Source organism: Kogia breviceps, chromosome 13 (genome assembly GCF_026419965.1).
Source record: "Kogia breviceps isolate mKogBre1 chromosome 13, mKogBre1 haplotype 1, whole genome shotgun sequence".
In the NCBI taxonomy this organism is placed as follows: Eukaryota; Metazoa; Chordata; class Mammalia; order Artiodactyla; family Physeteridae; genus Kogia; species Kogia breviceps.
In genome coordinates, this window is record NC_081322.1 from 89,107,355 (window position 1) to 89,127,222 (window position 19,868).

At 55.3% G+C, this 19,868-nt stretch overlaps 1 protein-coding gene across 7 annotated transcripts in view; it reads right to left on the reverse strand.

Annotated features, from left to right (window-relative positions):
• Nucleotides 1-19,868, reverse strand: part of RPS6KA2 (ribosomal protein S6 kinase A2) — a 348,075-nt gene that overhangs the window by 9,604 nt on the left and 318,603 nt on the right. For all 7 annotated transcript variants that reach the window (XM_067011135.1, XM_067011137.1, XM_067011138.1 and 4 more), the window contains 5 exons: nucleotides 15,350-15,480; nucleotides 14,270-14,395; nucleotides 5,730-5,819; nucleotides 3,889-4,047; nucleotides 2,252-2,413 (listed from right to left, as the gene is read on the reverse strand). In XM_067011135.1, coding sequence (XP_066867236.1) covers nucleotides 2,252-2,413; nucleotides 3,889-4,047; nucleotides 5,730-5,819; nucleotides 14,270-14,395; nucleotides 15,350-15,480 — 668 coding nt within the window. The remainder of the gene's footprint in view (nucleotides 1-2,251; nucleotides 2,414-3,888; nucleotides 4,048-5,729; nucleotides 5,820-14,269; nucleotides 14,396-15,349; nucleotides 15,481-19,868) is intronic.

The following is a 19,868-nucleotide window of genomic DNA, read 5'->3' on the forward strand; positions in this document are numbered from 1 at the left end:
GTTCCCTGGTGGCCTAGTGGTTAGGATTCCGGGCTTTCACTGCGGTGGCCCCGGTTCAATCCTTGGTCGGGGAACTGAGATCCTGCAGGCCGTGCAGTGTGGCAAAAACCCAACCCGACCCAAACCCAAACCCAAACCAAACGGAAGAATTTTTTTCACTCTGGTAAAATATACTGAGCGTAACATTTCCCGTCTTCGCCGTTTTCAGGCGCGCGGTTGGGCGGTACTAGGCACAGCCGTGTTGCAGGGCAGCTGCCAGCATCAGCCACCCGTACGACTCTGCTCCTTCTGCAAAACTGAGGCTCTGTCCCCGCGAGACAACTCCCCCCGCCTCCCCCCGCCTCCCGGGGACTCTACCACTTAGCTTTCTGTCTCTATGGATTTGCCAACTCTAGGTCCCTCACGCAAGAGGAATCACATAATTGTCCTTCTCTTCCTGGCGTGTCACGCTCAACACACTGTCCTCAAGGTGCGTCCACGTTGTGGCGTAGGACAGGATTTCCCTCTTTCTTACGGCTAATATGCCGCTGCACGGTCCGTCCATCGATGGACACTTGGGCTGTTTCTACCTTTTCGCTGCTGTGAACACGGGTGCACAGATACCTGTTCTTGCCTCTGCTTTCAACCCTTCTGGGTTTGTACCCAGAGGTGGGGTTGCTTGGTCACCGGGTAATTCTGTGTTTGCGTCTGGAGGACGAGTTAACACGGGAGAGTTTTCCTGCGTCGCAGGACCACACGCTTCAGGGGAGGGCGATCCTCTGATACGTTTACAGTTGAACAACAATAAAGAAAGCAGCATCAGCACTCCGGGTGACTGCAGGTTACTGGACTGACGCTGAACGTGAAGTCAGGAGAGCCGAGTTCAATTGCCTTAGACACGGGGGCCGGGATCTTTGTACCTCAGGTGTGGAGCCTGCAGCGTGGTAGGTCACCGGGGCGTGGAACACACCAGGAGTTCGGTGTTCAGGCCGCTGCCCACGTTCACTGGCTGAGCGATCTTCAAAGTCCCTTCAACACGTGGAGTCTGTTTTTTTGAATCTGTGAGGAGTCTGCGGCCAACACTATCTACCCTGCCCGCTCCATGTGGCACAGGAGGAGAAAAGCAAAAAGTACTGGTGAAAGTGCTCAGTAAATGGTAAAGTAATATATACCAAGGTAAGGCAGCCTCCAATCACTAAAACCGATACTATTAACGTTAGCAGCCATCAAATAAGGCAATAATATTGCTCAAATAGAACCCGACTGCTCTTAAAGGGGCCACAGGTAGCGTCTGGACAGCCGAATGATGGCCCCAGCTGCGTATCCGGCCACATCCTGGCAGGCACGTGGACATCTTCCTCGTGGACCCCTGGCCGTGGTCACCCTGTGGACCCCGCCTGGGTCACCTCTCAGCTCACAGACTGGCCACTAGGGGCCAGCATGCCTCTCTCTTAGGACTTTCTGTACTTGTCACGGCACCCACCAGGGCCACTCCGGAGCAGCTTCACCAACCGCCAGAAGGATCCACGCAGAACCTAAGGTCTGCTTTCATTCCTGACCCATCACCCCCATCAGCAATGGCAGCCTCTTGGTTCCAGTCCCGCTCTCACCAGCATCTCAGGTTTGGTTGCTTTTCTAAAAAGCAAGAAACTGGATTTGTCTTCACAAACACATCAGTGACTTCAGGACCAGCCGGAAATGATCCCAGGAGCCTGAAAAGGGCACAGCGCACACGAGACGTGCTGCCGAGGTCTCTGATGCCCTGAGGAGCGGGGGCGGGAGGGAGGTCCCCCAGGATTCACGTGCGTTCTCACCCGCAAGTCTCGGCGGAACCCTGACGTTCCACCCCGTAGCACCCGACTCGCTTCTGGAGCTTTGGAAAACAATCTAGAGCGAGAACTCTGGCCCCAAGTCCGTCCACGCACGTGCACTCTCTCCTGGTGCAGCTGCTGGGAAGATTTCTGATCCCAGGTGACCCACGGGCTCCCTTCCCGGTTGTAGGAGAGACTGACGCATTATTTCTCCCCGTCAACTCCTAACAGACACGCAGCTTTGATCGAAATCGTCTACAGCACGATGACAATCCTACGTGCAAACCCCACCGTTACAAATTTTACGAACAGGAAATAAAGTAACTGTGTTTGAGCAGAAAAAGACCGAAGCTTCTCACTTCCACCCTCTAGAATTACTGCTGACTCCAATGCACCAAACTGTGCAGTGACTTTGAAAGTGGGAAAGGCCCGTCTCCCCGCCGGCTCGGTGGGCCTCTCACCTCCGGGGCAACGAAGTTGGCTGTGTAGCAGGGGGTCATCAGCAGCCCGTTCTCGGCTCGCAGCTGCTTGGCAAACCCGAAGTCACAGATTCGGATGGACTCGGGGTTTCCAGACTCGTCCATATACAGAATATTGCTTGGCTTCAGGTCCCGATGAACGACCTGGAGAGGCGGGAGGAATGACGCCTCAGCTGGGGCCCAGGACGCAGCAGGAGAGACAAGCGGGGATGCACTCGGGAGATAAGGGTTTATTTGGAGCCGTTTACTCTGGGCAGGTCCTGAGGCAGGAAGCAATCGGCTGGAATATGCTCTGAGCTCTGGAGGCCCTCCCCCCGCCCTTTCTCTCACACTGACACTCAAAAATCGAGGACCCCACCTAAGCCCCTCGGATGGTGAGTATTTGGACGAATAAATAAGTAAGCATGTGTCCCAGATCAGGGAGGCCCGCTGGGGCCATCACACAGAGAGACACTGGTGGTGAGCTCAGCACCACGGATGGAAGATTTCGAAAGACAAACGTCTGCTGTGTGATGCCACGTTCCAGCGGGCAGGTGTCGGCACCCCGGCGGGTGACGCGGACAAGGAGCCTCTGTCATGCGCACGTGGCCAGTGGACAGAAACCCGAGAGCCGCATCTGTGCGGGGTGAGCCGCACGGCGCTCTCAGCACCGAGGACGGGGCCGGCGGCGCCTCAAAGCACAGCGGCTATTTGGCTCTTTAGGGCACAAAGCGGTTTCTTCTGAAGGGGACAGAGGCCGATTGTGAGAACGCGTGGTGTGTCTGCGTGTGGCTTGGGGCCCACGTGTCTCGCTGTCCTGCTGGTACCCGGGGAGAGGACAGAGGAGGGGGGTTAAAGGGCCACGGCCGGCAGCCGGCTTATAGGGGCTCCGACGGCCGGGGAACAAAAGACTTTGGTTCCAGGTCTATCGCCCCCCCCTCGGGCAACAGAAGCCAATCTGCACAACCGTGATCTGAAGGGCTGCTTCTACAGCCTGACCGTCCTGGGAAATGGCCATCGTGTGGCCCTGGAAGAACGTCCTGGTCAGACGGGGCTGAGTTTTAAAAGCTGACAGCCACGCGCGCGCGGCTGGCCGGGGAAGCACTGCTGCTTCCTGGGAGGTGCTGAGGGGTGGGGGGGCCGGGGCCGAGGGCAAGGGGTCTAGCAGCACGGTGCTGGGTGAGAACCCAGCTCCGTGTGCGGCTCTGGGCGCGATACTCAACCCTTCTGTGCTCTGGTCTCCTCAGCTGTGAAATGGGTGTGATCCAGAGTCTAGAACTGCCCAGACGAAGGACTTAGAGCAGCACCCGGAACCCTCAGCGGTCACTGTCGTTTTATCACCACATTCCTTGGCATTGGTGGAGGAATTCGATTCTAAATAGGGCCGCTGCTGCACGTTCCAAATTTCCCTTTACCAAGCCCAGACTACTTGTTGGCTACACCTGGTCTCGGTGAATTTAATCTCTCGACCTCGCTCCTGGACACACAGCGTGTGTCTAAAATCATTTGGACCCAAGAGGGACGGCTGTGGTTCACGAGGAAGACAAGGACGCCCGAGTTCCCGGCTCGTGAGCCCGTGGGCCCTCGGTGCCCCCGGGCCCCGCTCTCCCGCCGCCCTGCTCCCCGCGCGGCCGCCTTACCCCCTGGGAGTGGAGGTAGCCCATGGTCTTGGTGATGGTGCACAGCACGTCGCTGGCCTCCCGCTCCGAGAAGCACCTCTGCCGCAGGATACGGTCCAGCAGCTCCCCACCCCGCATCAGCTCCATCACCAGGTACACGAACTTCCCGTCGTCGTAGACCTGGGGGCGGGGCGGGAGAGCACACAGGCCTCAGCGACCCCGCGGGCCCCCTCGCGGGCCTGCCGGCCACTGGGCGAGAGGGGCCAGGCCGGCAGGGGCAGGGGGTGCGTCAGCGCGCAGAGCCCGCGGTCCCGGAGGGCTCCCCTGGGAACGGACACAAGACCGCCGTAGAAAACGAGTGAGGATTTTCTAGTCGTGCCAGACGAGGCTCTTCTTGGGACAAAAACAGCCTGGATGCTCTGCTGCTGGGCGGGGCACGGGTCGGCAGGGCTGAGAGCTGCATGGATGGATTTAGCCGCAGTGAACCCTGGTACTGCCCTGCCTCCGGGAGAGCGATGCTGGCCCGGCCCCAGGCGGCAGCGCTCCCCAGGGCCGCGCTTTCCAAACCACACCGAGCAGGCCGACGGGCCGGCCCGGACCCAGCAGGTCCGGGGCTGGGGGGGAGCCTGACCCCGGGGGCCCTCTACGCTGCGGTGCCCTGTGCGGCGGACAAGCCCTGGGAGTCCGGGAGGAGAGGAGGTAGGAGGGCGGATCTGCTTTATTTCAGAAAAGCAGGAGATAGAGAGAGAGCTCTAGTCATACTAGCAGGAATCTCCTGAGCTTAAGAGACACTGCGAGCCGGCAAGCTCTGGGCCTCTGTCAGGCCATGAGAAGAGCCCGAGGCACATGGAGCAAAGCGCCTAAATACGGAGGCTTCCTGGCTCCCACGTCAACGCTTTCAGACCCGATCACTGAGACAGTCTGGCTGGCACGGAGCTCAGTAAACGATGTAAAGTTGGCCTTGCTGTATTTATTTCTGAGTTTATGATCAAATGCTCTACTTTCGAGAATGTGCCCAGGGTGACGTCACTCACATCCCAAACGCAGTCGGAGCTCTTCGGGCGTTTCCAGGTTCACTGATTTCCGTTCGAGGATGTCCGCATACGCGCGACAAAGCAAACAGCAAGGGGACTGACCTCGTGCAGGGGAGCGGGCTGTGACCCCCCCGGGGATGCAGCTGGGCTCCACCTTAAGCTTTGCTCACACAAGGCCTGTTTCACGCTTTCCTCAGAATTGAACTGGCATCTGGAAGGCCTCCTACCCCAGGCGTTTACGGGGCCCGAAGGAAACTGAGGTGGCCCCAGTACTTTGAGGTTTGGGGTTCACGATGCTGGGGAGAGGAAGACAAGGCTCCCCCCGCCTGAGCCGAGGCCCCTATGGACGCTGCCAGGTGCGTCCAACTGGCTCCAGCGTGCCTGGTTCCCGCTCCCTTCCCCGCTTTCAGGGACAAGGGCCACAGATGGCTCAGTCGCGAAAGCGAAGGGAGCCGAGAGGGGCTCCGGATTGGATCTCAGAGCTGGAGCCCATCCCGTGGGCCCCACGCTCTCCATGACAGCAAAGGTGAAACACACCTGGATTGGAAACCACACCAGCCCTCTCTCCCCTTTCACACGTGCGCGTTACGGGACTTGGGAGGAGCGGGGTGCCATCAATGGGATGTGAGTAAACGGCCCGGCGGGTCGGGCTGGCCAGCTGCCGGGTGACCCCGAGGTGTCCAGGCAGCAGCCCCTCCGGCTCCGAGCTCCTGGGCGCCAGGAGCAGCTGGCGAGCCGAGCAGCCAGCTTGCGCCAAATCAACGGTGGCTTCTGGTGCCGGAGGGACACGAAGCGCAGGCCACACGGCTGTTGCACGAGGGCGCTTACGTCTTTGAGGGTGATGATGTTGGGGTGCTGGCCGTACCGCAGGAGGATCTCGATCTCTTCCGAGGGGTCCCTTTTACTCTTATCGATGATCTGAAACAAACGGAGGTGGACGTGAGGCTTCCAGCTGGCCCCTCCCCCCCTCCGGCTCCAGCGCAAGCAGGATAACCCACCACTGCCTAGAGATTCACGGCAATCCTTGCTTTCCCAGCGAGCAAAAGAGGCTGACACTAAAAAACGAGAGCGCCTGCCTCCAGACACCAATTTTAAGCTATGGCGGGGTTGGGTGAAGAAGGGTGGGTTTGGGGAGCGCACACAGGCGCCACCGGAAGCAGAAGGCGCTCTTCTACCGCTCGCAGCGCAGGCTCTGGGCTCGCGGCCTGTGCCCCCTGCTCGGCCCAAAGGGCCTCCGGCTGCTGTGCGTCTCTCTCCCTGTTTGGTGGTCACAGGCCGGCAACGAAGTGAGACCCAGCGTGGCTCCCACCAGGAGAGGCGGCGGAGGCGTGCGCGCCGAGGCTGCGCCGTGACTTACACACACGGATGCTCCTCCTGCGTCCTACCTCCTCCTCCTCCTCCCGGCACGTGTAGCCCAGGCCTTAGGACGGCAGATAAGATCCTCTAACCCCATGAAAACAGATGGCTTCCAATCACAGCACGTCACGAATGGAAGCCCGCCTGGAAACAGGGGGTCACCTGTTGGTGGACAGTGACTAAAACCTCTGGGGTAGCTTCCCGGGCCCCTGCTTCTCACGGGGATGGAGCTGGCTGGGGAGGGGGCCCCACTCAGGCGAAGGCTACAGCACGTGCGTGGGAAACGACACTCAGAAGAGGAGGATCTTTTTTTTTTTTTTTTTTTTTTTTGCGGTACGCGGGCCTCTCACTGTTGCGGCCTCTCCCGTCGCGGAGCACAGGCTCCAGACGCGCAGGCTCAGCGGCCACGGCTCACGGGCCCAGCCGCTCCGCGGCACGTGGGATCCTCCCGGACCGGGGCACGAACCCGCGTCCCCTGCATCGGCAGGCACTCTCGACCACTGCGCCGCCAGGGAAAACCCAGCTTCCTTTCTTGACACAGCTTTCCTCCTTTTGTTACTCAAGTTCTAGCTAGGACACCGGGATTACTTCTGTTATTGATAGAAGCCAACACACAACGCATCCTTCTAGAGGAGACTTTTTTAAAGGCCCGTTCAGCGGCTGGTGGAGCGGATGCCTTAACATGTGGACGCCCCGGCGGCCGCGGGGCCCATCCTTGCACTGCCTGGATCGCACGCTGCCCAACGGGGTTCTAGGACCGTCTCTGCCCCAGCTGCCTGCCGGGCCATTCCATCCCTGGCCTGCGATCCCTTTCGCAATTTGAGAAGGTTAAAATCATTAGTGGTTTTTAAAAAAAGTTAGTGGTAGATTCATTTTTTTTTCAAATAAACCTTCATGATAAAGGAGGTGTCTTTTTAGCATAAATCACAATAGAATAGGATGCAAGATAAACAAGAAAGAGGCAGCCTTTCCTCCATGCCGAGGGCCCAGAGAAGGGAGCAGTTATGGGACCAGAGGGGCGGCTGCACCGACAGGGCACCCGCAGGGGCTGGGGGCTCTACCCTCCTCCCTCCTGTGGTGTCTACCCCGGCAGAACCGACTGGAAGCCGGAGGGCAGGCAGGGTGGGGTGACGGGTCCCTAGCGGGCACGGAGCGGAGGGAGGGTGCCTGCCTGGAAGGGAGGCCCCAGGGGAGTGGAGCCGAGCACGCGCCCCGCACCTGCCCCTCCGGCCGCTCCTTTCCTGTAGCCTGGGCAACGTGGGGCCGACGCAGAGCAGCAAGTTCTGTCCAGACCCAGCATTTGGATCCTGACCCGCAAATCTTTTTCCGGGATTTTTCTGGGATTTCTCCCAGGTCAGGAAGGAGAGACAGAGCAGTGAGGTGCCCAAGCACAAAGCCCAGGTGTGGGGGTTCAGCAGAGCCTGGGGCGGGGGCGCCGAACACTTTGTTCAGCCGCGTCCAGGAAGGGATTTCTCCTCCGTGGGGTCCGTTTCTTGGGGTTTTGCTATCGTGGGACTGGCTTCTAGCTCAAGCGAGCCCTGCTTAATCGAGTCCCTTGTCTTGAGAACAGTATGGTTTTATAATCTTGCTTATGCAGCAAAACCGAGGGAGGCATTCTCAGCAAACGCGTTCACCCTCAAGGCCTCCTCTCTCCGCGCCGGTGCTCGCGTGATGCCGACGGGCCACACGCAGGGAGGAACGGTGGACCTGTCCTCACCCGCGGCAGGAGGCCACCCACAGGTCAGCACCCAACGGGGCTGGCAAACCAGGCTCTCACGGGGCTGCTGTTTGACAGGCTGTATGTCTCCACAGTCCGTGAAGCAAGTCTGGCCCCAGCAAAGGAGGGCAGACAACGTGCTTCTCCTCAGCAGGTGAAGCGTGCAGGTGGGTATCGGTATCGGTATCCTTATCGCTGGTGGCTGAAGGCGGGGGGGGAGGGCAGGATGGGTCCAGACTTCACGACCATCCATCCACACACCCTCCCCTCTCCCTTTTGGTCTCTGCGTTTCCCCGTCTTCCTCTCTCCCCATCTCTCTCCAGCACAGGCTCCCCTCCTGGACACTGAATGGCGTGGGGCTTGGAGGTGGACAGAGGTGGCCTGAGCTCACAGGCTGGCCGAACAGCCTCCAGAGGCGGGCGTTTCTGCTGACGTGTCGAGGGGATCGATACACTTGACACGAGAGTAGAGCACGGAACCCCTTGTAAAAGTCAACAGATATCCTCTCCTGTTCCATTACTTTAAACAAGTGACACAGAGAAAGGACTCCAAGTTTTCCTGCCGGAAAAAATTAAAATTTCCATGCCAATCAGTTTTTCTTCTAAAAATAAGCTCCATTCACGTCAGGCATCTGTCAATTCCGTTGCTTTTTCTGGTTGACAAATTACATACACAGTAGGAAAACGAGCCCAGAAAAACGCGACGTAATTGTCAACGGTCTGCTGTGAATACAAATCGGGGCTCCTTCTGGAGAGAGCCAGCCCAGCTTCCGCCTTGAGGGTATCAGTCACACTTCACTAGAATTAAGGACTGCATGACACAGACTCTTGTACGATTTCAAGGATCTCGCTTTATTTTTACCTGACTCTATTGCTACTTTAATAACACACAAAAATCTGCTCCCGAAAGGACACGCAGCTGTGCTTCCCTCCAGGAAAACGTGGCCGTGGCTGGTGACATCCATCCATCCCTGAGTGAGCCTCTCAGACAAAGAAGGGGGGAAACGTGCAAGTGGAGCTTTGAATGAAGAGGAGCGTGTGTCTGTCTGTTGGAAGATAAAACCGGCCAACAGGAAAGGCTACGGCGACAGAAAAGCTCCCCGAGTTTCTGATTCTTCAGCGATATTCCCCTTTTTGCTACGGCTTCTGGTTCTGTGATCAGTAAAACCCCTACATGGCTGGATTGTGAGCTCCCCGAGAACAGGTTTGGTTTTGCCTGGAACCTGGCACTGCGTCTGCCTCGGAAAAAAGCGTTAATAAAAAATTCATAAAAATGAATGAAAGGAACTGGGTAGTGAACAGGGGGGTCCCTGCAGGATGAAATGCATTCTAGAGACAAGAAATGTTCTACGGAGCAGCTGTACTGCCCACTCAGACAATAAAAAAGCCAAAGAAAGGGATGAGGTGATTTCGAATTTGAAGAAAAGCCCCTGATTTATATTTCTCTCTCTTTCTCGCCTTTCTTTTCTTTTCTTTTCTCTTGTGGCTGCACCACTCAGCTTGTGGGATCTTAGTTCCTCGAGCAGGCACTGAACCCAGGCCCCGGCAGTGAAAGCGCGGAGTCCTAACCACTGGACCGCCAGGGAGCTCCCGATCCTTTTCTCTCTTAAGTAACATTGGTCCTCGACACCCCCAAGCACCATAACGGGGGTGTGGAGACAGGAAATGAGCTGCGAAGCACGTCAGGGGTTACAAAAGCCCTAAAGAAGGTACTGAAGGTGAGGAGCCTAGGGAGGACACCGTGGTCAGAGAGATCAGCACCCAGGCTGCGGAGGAAACTTCTGGGCTCGGGGAGGAGTGTGTCGTCCTTGTGGGGGAGGGCTGGGGACAGAGGAGGGGCCTGAGGAGCCCCAGGAACGGGGCTGTGAGGCCCTGCTGGCCACTGCAAGGATCTGGGCTCCACCCGAGCGAGACGGAAACCACTGAGAGGGGGGGTCTGTGCAAATGGCAGGGTCCAGAATACGCACCTGATCACGTCAAGCCACAAAGACCTAACACCGAAACAAACATGAAACCCTGTGCAATTTTTGTAAAGTGAGTACAGAACCTTTCATGAAATAAGAATACTAATTGTCTCTGCCTTCCAAATACACCTCTCCCCTTTGAATCCTACTCCATCACAGTTCCTTTCTGCAGTTCATCGTTGATTCCATTTCAGTCTTATTTTAAATGACAGGTGCATTAATGCCTTGGCATCCATGCAGCATGATGTCATGCTTATTTCAAAGTGCTATACACTTTCACCTCCTACCACTAGCCTCTGGGGCTGGCTAGGAAGACAAAGGTGGACTTGAGTCTCACACCGGACTCCTGAGCTATTCTGTCCCATGGAAATAGCTCCAAGATCGTAGAAAGTAGGGTACATCTGTTCACTGGGATGTGTCTGACAGAACGTCACGGTTTTTCTCAGTCAGCCATCCCAGCCCAAGGCAGGTGCACTGGGAGGACACCCCTAGCAGGTGGAGGAGGGCATCAGCATCCTGTCCTCTGAGGCCAGATTCTCCCGGTGGAGGATCCCGGTCAGCCGGATGGTGTTTTGCCACAGCAGAAGGGAGGGACCGAGCCGAGGGATCCAGACTCTGGGCGAACCCACACTTACCGAGTCGCTATTCCATGTGGGCACTGCCCTAAACGTTTTGTTAAGTGGTAGCTAGAATTGGTCTCACTAATTTAGGACCTGCGCATAAATACGCTGCTGGTAGCAAATGCAAAGCCGGCAATCTTGTTGCCGGGGGATATACTGGGGTGGGCTGGTTTAAGTATATTGGTTAAGTTTAACTTAAATGCAGTTAATATGATGACAGAATAATTATTGTGCAAAATTAGGTACTCGTAAGACAGACATACACTTAAAGCAGAACAATGGTATTTCCAAGCATGTGAGACCCGCTGTATCCCATGCTCTTGAGCTTGGAGGCTGACCGCTCCGGGCCGGCACCGCCACCCCCTCAGAAGGACCGCACCTGGATCCCTGCCCCTGCGCAGAGGGTGGGAGCCGCTGTGCTCTTGGTCCATCACCTTCCTGCTGCCAAAACAGTGAGCAGGGGCTCAACACAGAGGGAAAACCCTTCCTCGTCTCCGGATACCAGCTGCCGGAACTTAGCTACGTGAGACACCCTTAATTCTATGCTTTCGGCTGGGGTTCCCAACCTCGGCACGCAGACATTTTGGCTGGGTGAGTCTCCGGGGTGCGTGGGCGGGCGTCCTCTGCAGGAGGCAGGGCAGCACCCGGGCCTCTGGACAGCACATACCAGGAGCGACTCCCGCCCCAGGTGTGCTCATGAGAGGGTACCCAGACACTGCCAGAGTCCCCGGGGTGGGGGGCACAATCACCCCGGTACGACGGCCTCGGGCAAAGCCCGCGCACTCGGGCCACAGTGCTACCGTCCACTGGGGCCTTGCTCTCTTCCTGCTGCTCTGAACTCAGCGGGGAAGTTCCTGAACCGCCCCCCATAGCTGGACGAGGGCCCGGACGGGATTGTCTCTCAAAATGAAACAGACACCGTTTTCCATCCAAGAATTTGCAGAGCTGGGTTTGCAGACTGTGGTGGCCCAGGCAGGCGATGCTAAACTCTAGTGGCTAAATCTCAACGGGGCTTCTGCGGAGCTGAGACCCACTCTCAGCCAAGTCACGGGACGGCACCCCGGGTTCCGTGTTATATTCGAGAACACGCCGAGCCGTGCGGCTTCTTAGTTCCTCCATCAGTAACTGGGGCACTGCTGCCCATCAAGATACAGAGCAGAAAAAAGCCCAAACACGTTTCAGCTGCGGTCTACCCGGAAAACGCTGGAAAGGGAACAGAATAGTGACCCTAGGTGGTTACAGCAGTTTGCGTAGCAAACGGGCTCATTCTAAACACTCTTTGCCGTGGCACTCCTGACAACTCTTTCATCTTTGGAGGAAACCTGCCCTCGGATGGATGAATCGACCTGCAGCGAGCGGCTTAAAACGTGCCCCGAAACAGCCCTGGGTCCCGGGCACTCGTCTCACTGGAAAGTCGCTGCTTCGTCCTGGGCACGGGTAATTCAAGCATCTTCCAGACAATGAATGCTGACCCACCAGAGTCTCGGAGAGGGTGAGGGAAATCCCTGTAACGTCCACCTGCCCAGTTCACCCAGGGAACTTCAAGGCTTGTAAAACAGAAACAGGACGCCTGGCTCGCTCTTTCTCCATCAGTTGCAGCCACAGCTCCTGGCTTTGTTGCCAGAGAGGCCGGGGCTGAAATTCCCCAGAAAGTCCCATCGTGGGGTCTGATCTTTGGAGGTCGAGTTATAAGCCACTTGTTGACAAAGCTGATTCGGATGGCGTCTTTTTGTGAGAGCTGGATATGGAGACACAAGACACTACTGCCTTTGTCTGGGGACTTATTTTCCGACACCTCCCAGTATCAGACTGTTTTCTAGAAAGGCATCGGGGTCAGCGAGCTCGCCAAACACTAGACGGGTTTGTCTGCACTCGGTGGAAGCCGCAGTTGTTTCTAGGACTGCTGCTGGGCACCTGATAAACTGTCTAAAGAAATTCTGCGAGAAATGACACACGCAGAAAGAATTTTAAGACGCCTATGCACGCTTATGACGTATGTGCAATATGTTTAAAGTAAAAATGAAATTCTCTGGCCTGAGGCAGGACTAGGGCCTCCTCTCCACCACTGGCTCGTCTGGACACGGGAAGGGTGACATCCGAGCTCCACTACCGTCTCTCCCAAGGACGGGGAAAAATAAAATTCCTCAACGATCCAAATCCCGAAATATATCAGACCCACATGCCAGTGGCCCCACTGCACTCTCAAGCTCCCTCTCCCGGGAATTTAAACTCGTGCGATGTTTCCTTCCGTCAGCCACTCCTCGGCGTGTTGGAGACACCGGGCAGGCCGGTGACCATGGCCCCAAGGGACCCACACACCGAGCCTTCCTCCAATGCAAACATTCTTTTTCGTTTGAGGCATCCAAGCTAAACTGGCCGAAGAGCCACAAATTCCCAACCCCAAACTGAACCAACGGGCCTGCGTTTTTGGGGGCTGGTGACCTTTTTGACAGGGCAGAGCATTTCCTCAGGGCCACAAGCACCGGGCAGACGTCCCAGAGGACACGAGGGTGTCTCTGCTGTCACAGAGCGGCCGTGGAGCCGTGGGTGGAGGTGGGACGAGGCCATCGCTTCATCGCCACTGTTTTGAACCACTTTCTCGGAGCTCAGGAAAATGACAAGGACGGAATGACTCTTCTTACATGGCTGCCTGCTGGACAGGCTCTACCTGCCCCCCAAGTTCTCTGAAGAGCAGGGTAGTGTCACATGCTCCAGATGAGTCTGGGATAAGCCAGGATGGTCCGGTCACCATGACACCACCGGCCGGACCTGGGTCCTCAAGCGCCTCCAGGTCAGCTGAGCGGGTGAGTGGCGGACAGACCAGCTCTCACTCCCTTGGAGGGAGAGTGTACAATTTATGCTCTTTACAAAAATTAGATTATGACTTTAGCAGAACACTTCAGCTGTCATTCACATTTTACGCACCAGGAAGAAACTGGTATCTTGGATTTCCAGATCAAATATTTAATTTAGCAACGATTACAGAAGCCAAAGGCAGGATGGAGAGAGTGCCAAACTGGGCTGTACTTGTCATTCTTTTCTTATGCATTTATTTATTTATTTAGGCTGCACTGGGTCTTAGTTGCGGCATGCGGGATCTTTTAGTTTTGGCATGCGGGTTTCTTCGTTGCGGCACGCGTGTGGGATCTAGTTCCCCGACCAGGGATCGAACCCCGGCCCCCTGCATTGGGAGCGCGGAGCCTTACCCGCTGGACCACCAGGGAAGTTCCCTCTTACTGTTTTCTGTTCTTGATGATTCAGGGTAAGACTACCAGCTCTCTCCTTAAGGTTTTGCAAATATTACAAAATATTGGATTCTATTTATTTCTTTAAGTTTTGGTGACTGCAGCTTCCTTTCCCTTCTCCTTTCCTCCTTCCCTCCCTCCCTTTTCTCCCCCTCCTTCCCCAAATGCTCTGCCTGGCCCCCAACTCTACATTTTCCAAAATGCTGAGTGCCCGGAGCTTTTGTTCCAGGGTGTTTTATGTAGAAACTTACTAAAGGTGGTCAGGACCTACACGTCGGCTGGAGCAGAACATATTCACGATTTGCAAAATAGCTTTTTAACGGGGGACCTAATATCAAAGCCAATGGAACGGCCCCGCGTCAGAGCTCAGAAGAGGCCGAGGGAGAGTGTCTGCGAGGCTGGGCGTGCCCGCCGGGGCCCGGGGCCCGGGCAGCTGCAGATGCGGCCGCCGCGTGCCGCGCTCTTACCTTCACGGCGTACTCGGCGTCTGTGGCCGTGTGCACACAGCGCTTGCATACGGAGTAGGCGCCCACCCCGATGTCCTCCTTGACCTCATAGCCGTCGGTGAAGCGGGTGTTGTTCCCGTGTAACTGCTGCAGAGAGAGCGGGCGGGCAGAGAGCGCGATCAGGGGCCTCTCGCGCAAGGGCTCCGAGTGCGGTGCAAAGGAGGCTTCGGCCCTCGCACGTGGGGACACGGAGGCCAGGAGGCGGGGGCGTCCCCGGACCACAGTCACGGAGCTAGCCGGCAGTGGTTCCAGATCTCAACCCAGCTTCCCCGTCTGTCGGGTCGGGACCCTGTTCTCAGACACCCAGCACCCTGTGTCGGCTGAGCCGCCTGCTTCCCCCCAGAGGTTCGAGAGAGGTGAGAGGTCAGACGCCCCTGGGACCGGGCACAGCTCCGACGCTGGCGAACAGAGCGGCGCCCGGATGCCGGCGTCTGACTGGGAATCTGGCCCCGACGCCCCCTCGCCACCCTCACCCTCCTGACTAAGGGCGCAGGGAGAGTCACCCATTACAGTGGACACCGCCACAGCACGTGTCCCCTTCACCAGAGCCCCTTGGGGAGAGAAACGTGGAAATCCAACGCCATCCACTGGCCCTGGCTTGCTTCTTGAAGGAAATGTGGTCCTGAGCCCTTCTGAGATTCTCTACCTCTGCTCACGTTTACACGGTGGAAACGTCCTTATAAAAATAGCACCTTCACTGACCCCCCGAGACTACGTTTTGTGATGCGGACTGGTGCCCACAAACCCAGCCCCTCTCTCGCGGTGCTGGCTCGGCTCTGCACAGCAGAGACCCCCAAGCGCGACCCCTGCCGGGGCTCCAGCCGCAGCCGCACCACGATGACACCCTTCGCAGGACCCTTTCTGTCTCGAGGACGAACGTGAAGCATGGCTCAGGTCACCACATCTCAAGGAGCCCAGGGCGGCGGGGGGAAGGGCTCGTGAAGGAAGCGCACCCCAACTCGGCCACCTCCCTGCCCCAGCGCGCCGGGGGCGGGCGGAGTCGGGCTCCGCGGGACGCCTGCGCCACGGGGGGCTGCCTACCTGCACGATGGGGTGAACGGTGGCTCTGGGCCCATCTTGCTGCGAGGGCTCCTGGGCCAGGCTGGAGGCCACAAAGCTGAATCCTCTAAACAGATGGTGGGCGTTGGCGCTGGGCGGGACGCCGGGAGAGTCTGCAGGTGACAAGCGGAGAGTCAACAGCCACGACGCGGCGAGGGAACCCTGCGGGGCGTGCGTGCGTGCGTGGCGTGTGTGCGTGCGTGCACGTGTGTGAGCCAGGTGTGTGTGCATCTATGTGATGTGTGTGCACGTGTGCATCTATGTGATGTGTGTGCATGCGTGTGTATGCGTCAGGTGAGATGTGTGTGTCAGGTTGTGCACGTGTGTTTGGGGTGTGTGTGTCAGGTGTGAGGTGTGTGTGTGTTGGAGAGTGAGGTAAAACGGAGATTAGACAGGCTGAACCACATGAAACCACACTTTATTCTGTCTGGGTGGTGCCAGTGGTTTGATACACGGCAAAAATACCCAGAACAAAAACTTGCGGGTAATCATTGATCATCACTCACTAGACACTCATGCTCAGCGGTAACCCTCTGCCCTGTGCACTCCAGACCCGGCCCAGAGCCACCAGCAACCTGGGGGGGAGCGGCCGCTCCTTGGCCAGGACGCAGGAGGCCACCCCCTGAGTGTCTCAGGTCAGCAGGAACCGGGCACAGGGACGCTGGCCCGGGCATTGGTGACTCTTCTGTCCCCCCTGCCCCAGGCCTGAGGAGCGCGAGGGCGGCACGCAGGGTGCTCTGCTCCCAGGGTGCTCTGCTCCCAGGGGCCCTCAGGGAGCCCTTCAATCGTGACCCCTCTAAGCTCTGTCGATTTGTTTGAAGGCCTGACTGCTGTTGCGATGGGTCCCAGTTCAAGTTTATCATTAAGGAAAACAAAAGGATAAAAGTTTGGTGGAGAGAAGATAGCTGCATCATATACAACAGACAAGGGACCAAACTCTCTACTATGCAAAGAGCTCCCAGAGATCAATGAGAAAAAAGGAACATGCCCAGAAGAAAAACGGGGGCGGGACTCAGATACCGACTGCTCTCCTACCTGAGGAGGTGCTCAGTCCCTCTAACGGGGGCACGTACACATTTAACCGAAGTAACACTTTGCCTAACAAATTAGCAAAATGTAAAGTAACCAGTTGCAGTAGGTTTGGCTGGGGCTGGACATTGCGGCGGTAGGTGGGAGCCTAAGCTGGCATGATCTTTGCAAGGTAGAAGCGGAGTTATCTACCAAAGTATAACATACACCTGTCTTTTGAAGAGCAACTCAACTTTTATGAATTTATCCGACAGAATTACTTTCAGAAGTGCTTAGAAATAAATGTAGAAAATGTTTGTCTCGGTGTAGATATATACTGATACAATGGCATATTACTCAGCCTTTAAAAAGAATAAAATCATGCCATTTGCAGCTACATGGTGGACCTAGAGATTATCATACTAAGCGAAGTAAGTCAGAAAGAGAAAGACAAATACCATATGATATCCCTTATAAGTGGAATCTAAAATACGACACAAATGAACCTATCTACACAACAGAAACGGACTCACAGACATAGAGAGCAGACTTAGGGTTGCCAAGAGGAAGGAGGGGTGGGGAAGAGAACTACTGGGAGTTTGGGGTCCGCAGATGCAAAAACTATAATACACAGAACGGATAAACCACAAGGTCCTCCTGTAGAGCACAGGGAGCTCTACTCAATACCCTGTGATGAACCATCGTGGAAAAGAACACGAAAAAGAATATATATACAGATGTATAGCTGAGTCACTTTGCTGTACAGCAGAAATTAACACAACATTGTAAATCAACTATACGTCAATAAACTTTAAAAACAAACAAAATGTGATCTTTAAAAACTCGAAAAGAAGAAAATGTTTGTCTTTGCAATATTTGTAATAGCAAAGCCAACAAACAGAAACTGGAGACAACCTAAATATTCACCACTGAGGAAACCATGCGCAAGACCAACACTGTTCACACGTGCAGGTACCGCTAGTAAGACGAGGATACCCGGGAGGAGACACAGCTGCGTGAACTGACACAACAGTCTGTCAAGTCAACAGAGAGGAAACAAGCTGTAGAACGTACGCACTGTAGGAACATTTTGTGTTTTTTAATTGTTTAAAAACTTTTTTTTAACATCTTTATTGGAGTAGAATTGCTTTACAATGGTGTGTTAGTTTCTGCTGTACAACAGTGAAATCAGCTATATATGTACTAAAACACATTACAATAAACTAATAAGGAATATATAACAATATGATAACATAAATTCTATCACTCAAGCATTATATATATATAAACCTATAGTAATACATAAAGTATATAATGTGGATTTAAATTTTTCTTACAACGTACATATGTAAGATTTAAATCCATATTATATAGAAAACCCTGGAGAGTGGGACGGGAAAGGCCATAGGAGTGGGTGTTTGCTTTTCTGCTTTTCTACTTTTTACCTTTGTACTTGGTCTTGATACTTTACTTTGATGTGGAAACAATGCACTGAAGCTTTCGTGGCGGAGCAGGTGGCTGGGGGCTTTGAGGGGTGAGCTGTTGCAGAGAATGCGGGTTTTATTCCTGAGCATTTTATTTTGAGGCAAAGGCGGCTGGGGCGCTCCTTCCACACCCGGGAGCTACACCACGAGCTGCGTGATGTGGGATCTCTCCCTGCAGATAAGTGGCCGACCCGGTGGCCCACACGGCTCTTCCAGGGAGAGCTCGCCGGGCGACGGGGGGCTTCACGTGCCTGGCCCACGGCACCTTCAGCATCTTGGACCACGAGGGAGAGGACTCGGGTCTCAGCCCCGTACCCGTTACCTCGCCAAGAGCTCCAGAGTCACGCTGGAGTTCATGAGATCAGAGCTGACTGTGTTTGGAAGTAAGCTGCTAGGCTAGAGAAGCTTAATTAAAAAGCACAAGGCTCGGCTGAGTCATTTTTAGAATTTGGAAATTACGCAGCGCAAGGCGGCAGAGGCGGCGAGTGTGCTTTGAAGATGCCGGGCTTTGCCCCCGGCTGGCTTTGTGCTTTGCCTTGCTTTGCCCTGCAGAGAACCCTGGCTTGGAGGTCTGCCTGCTCTTAAAAATCCCCCAGGCTACCGTGTGCTGCCCTAGCTCTGCATCAAGCACAGGGATATAGCATCGATTCAGCCACCATCAAGCCCCGAGGCACAGGGTTTAGATGGAAGGACTGGAGCGCGTCCCCGGAACTAGTGTTAGCTGTGCACAGGCTGAGGGCCGAGTGGATGGAGGCTCAGTTACAGCACCTGGGAGTGTGCGCGTCCTGGGGAGGTGCCGTCCGGTGAACTTGAACTGATACACCTTCCCCGGGGAATGGAAAGCGTGTAGATCAAATAAGCAGAAGGACTTTCAACCACCAAGGAGGCGTGAGGCCCAGGGCCACGCCTTCTGTGCCCGGCTGCCTCTCCCTGCTGAGACCGAGAGATCAGCCGAGGTTCAGACGTACTCCACGGGAGGCTGTCGCAGCCAACACTGGGTCCTCGTGGCTAGATTGGGACCACGTGGTACGTGGCATCAAAGACATTTAACACGCTTTGTAACCGGCTAGGGAACGCCGGCTCTTAGCTCAGTACTAAAAGAAGAGCAAAGGTGTGAGTCGGATGAAAGGAAATTTAAAGCTGAGTACAGTCAACCATCGTTGATCCTAGGACTGATTTCTGACTTGTGCAATACGTTTCTGGGTTTTCAAATCTTAGAGTGGCATCTCCCACCGGTCAGCAGGCTCTGATGGGCAGCTGGTATGTCTTCAGGGAATATCCACCAGCTGTAGCGTCAGTTTAAGTTTAAAAAGACAGGCTTTGAGGCCACTGCAAAAAATTCCGACCGTGCAGCATCCGAGTCTAACGCGGGATGTGGATTATCCGCTGTTTCAGATTCCCATTCACCTCTGCTGCCCTTTAAGAGCCGCGCGCTCAGCTCACGTGCTTAGAAAATTCTACTCTCTTATAAATATATAAATACAGAGAGAATGATTTTTCAGAGTCTCGGCAGTTCAATTACTACCTCCTCAAAGGCAAACCGTGTCCTGCAGTAAGTTGACTTTAAGTACAATTCATTGGAGAAATCCAAATAGTGAGGAGTAAAAAAGCCATTTCTGGACGTCATTAAAATGTATTGTGTCTAATTACATTTTCCTTCGGCTAATAATAAAATAAATTTGAATTCTCTGTGCACAAAAGGTTTATGAGGTGCTAAAAAAAAAGCCTGCTAACCACACAGGCCGGCTAGGTCGGAGTTTAAGTTCTTCACGGAGAACTCAAAAAGCACGTCAAGGTGAATAATTCCGGGTTGACTGTATGAGCGTTTTCTTGCCAGGCAGCACACAAACGCGGTCTGTATCTCAGTATTTCAGGCGCAGAGTTCCGAATGACGGAAGCCCTCGGTGACGCAGCGCACGTTTCATTAAGGACCGGGGGGTCGTGTGGCTGCTGGTCGTCACAGGCAGTGGCCTTTGTCAGGGTTAATCGTTTCTGTGCTCCTTTACATT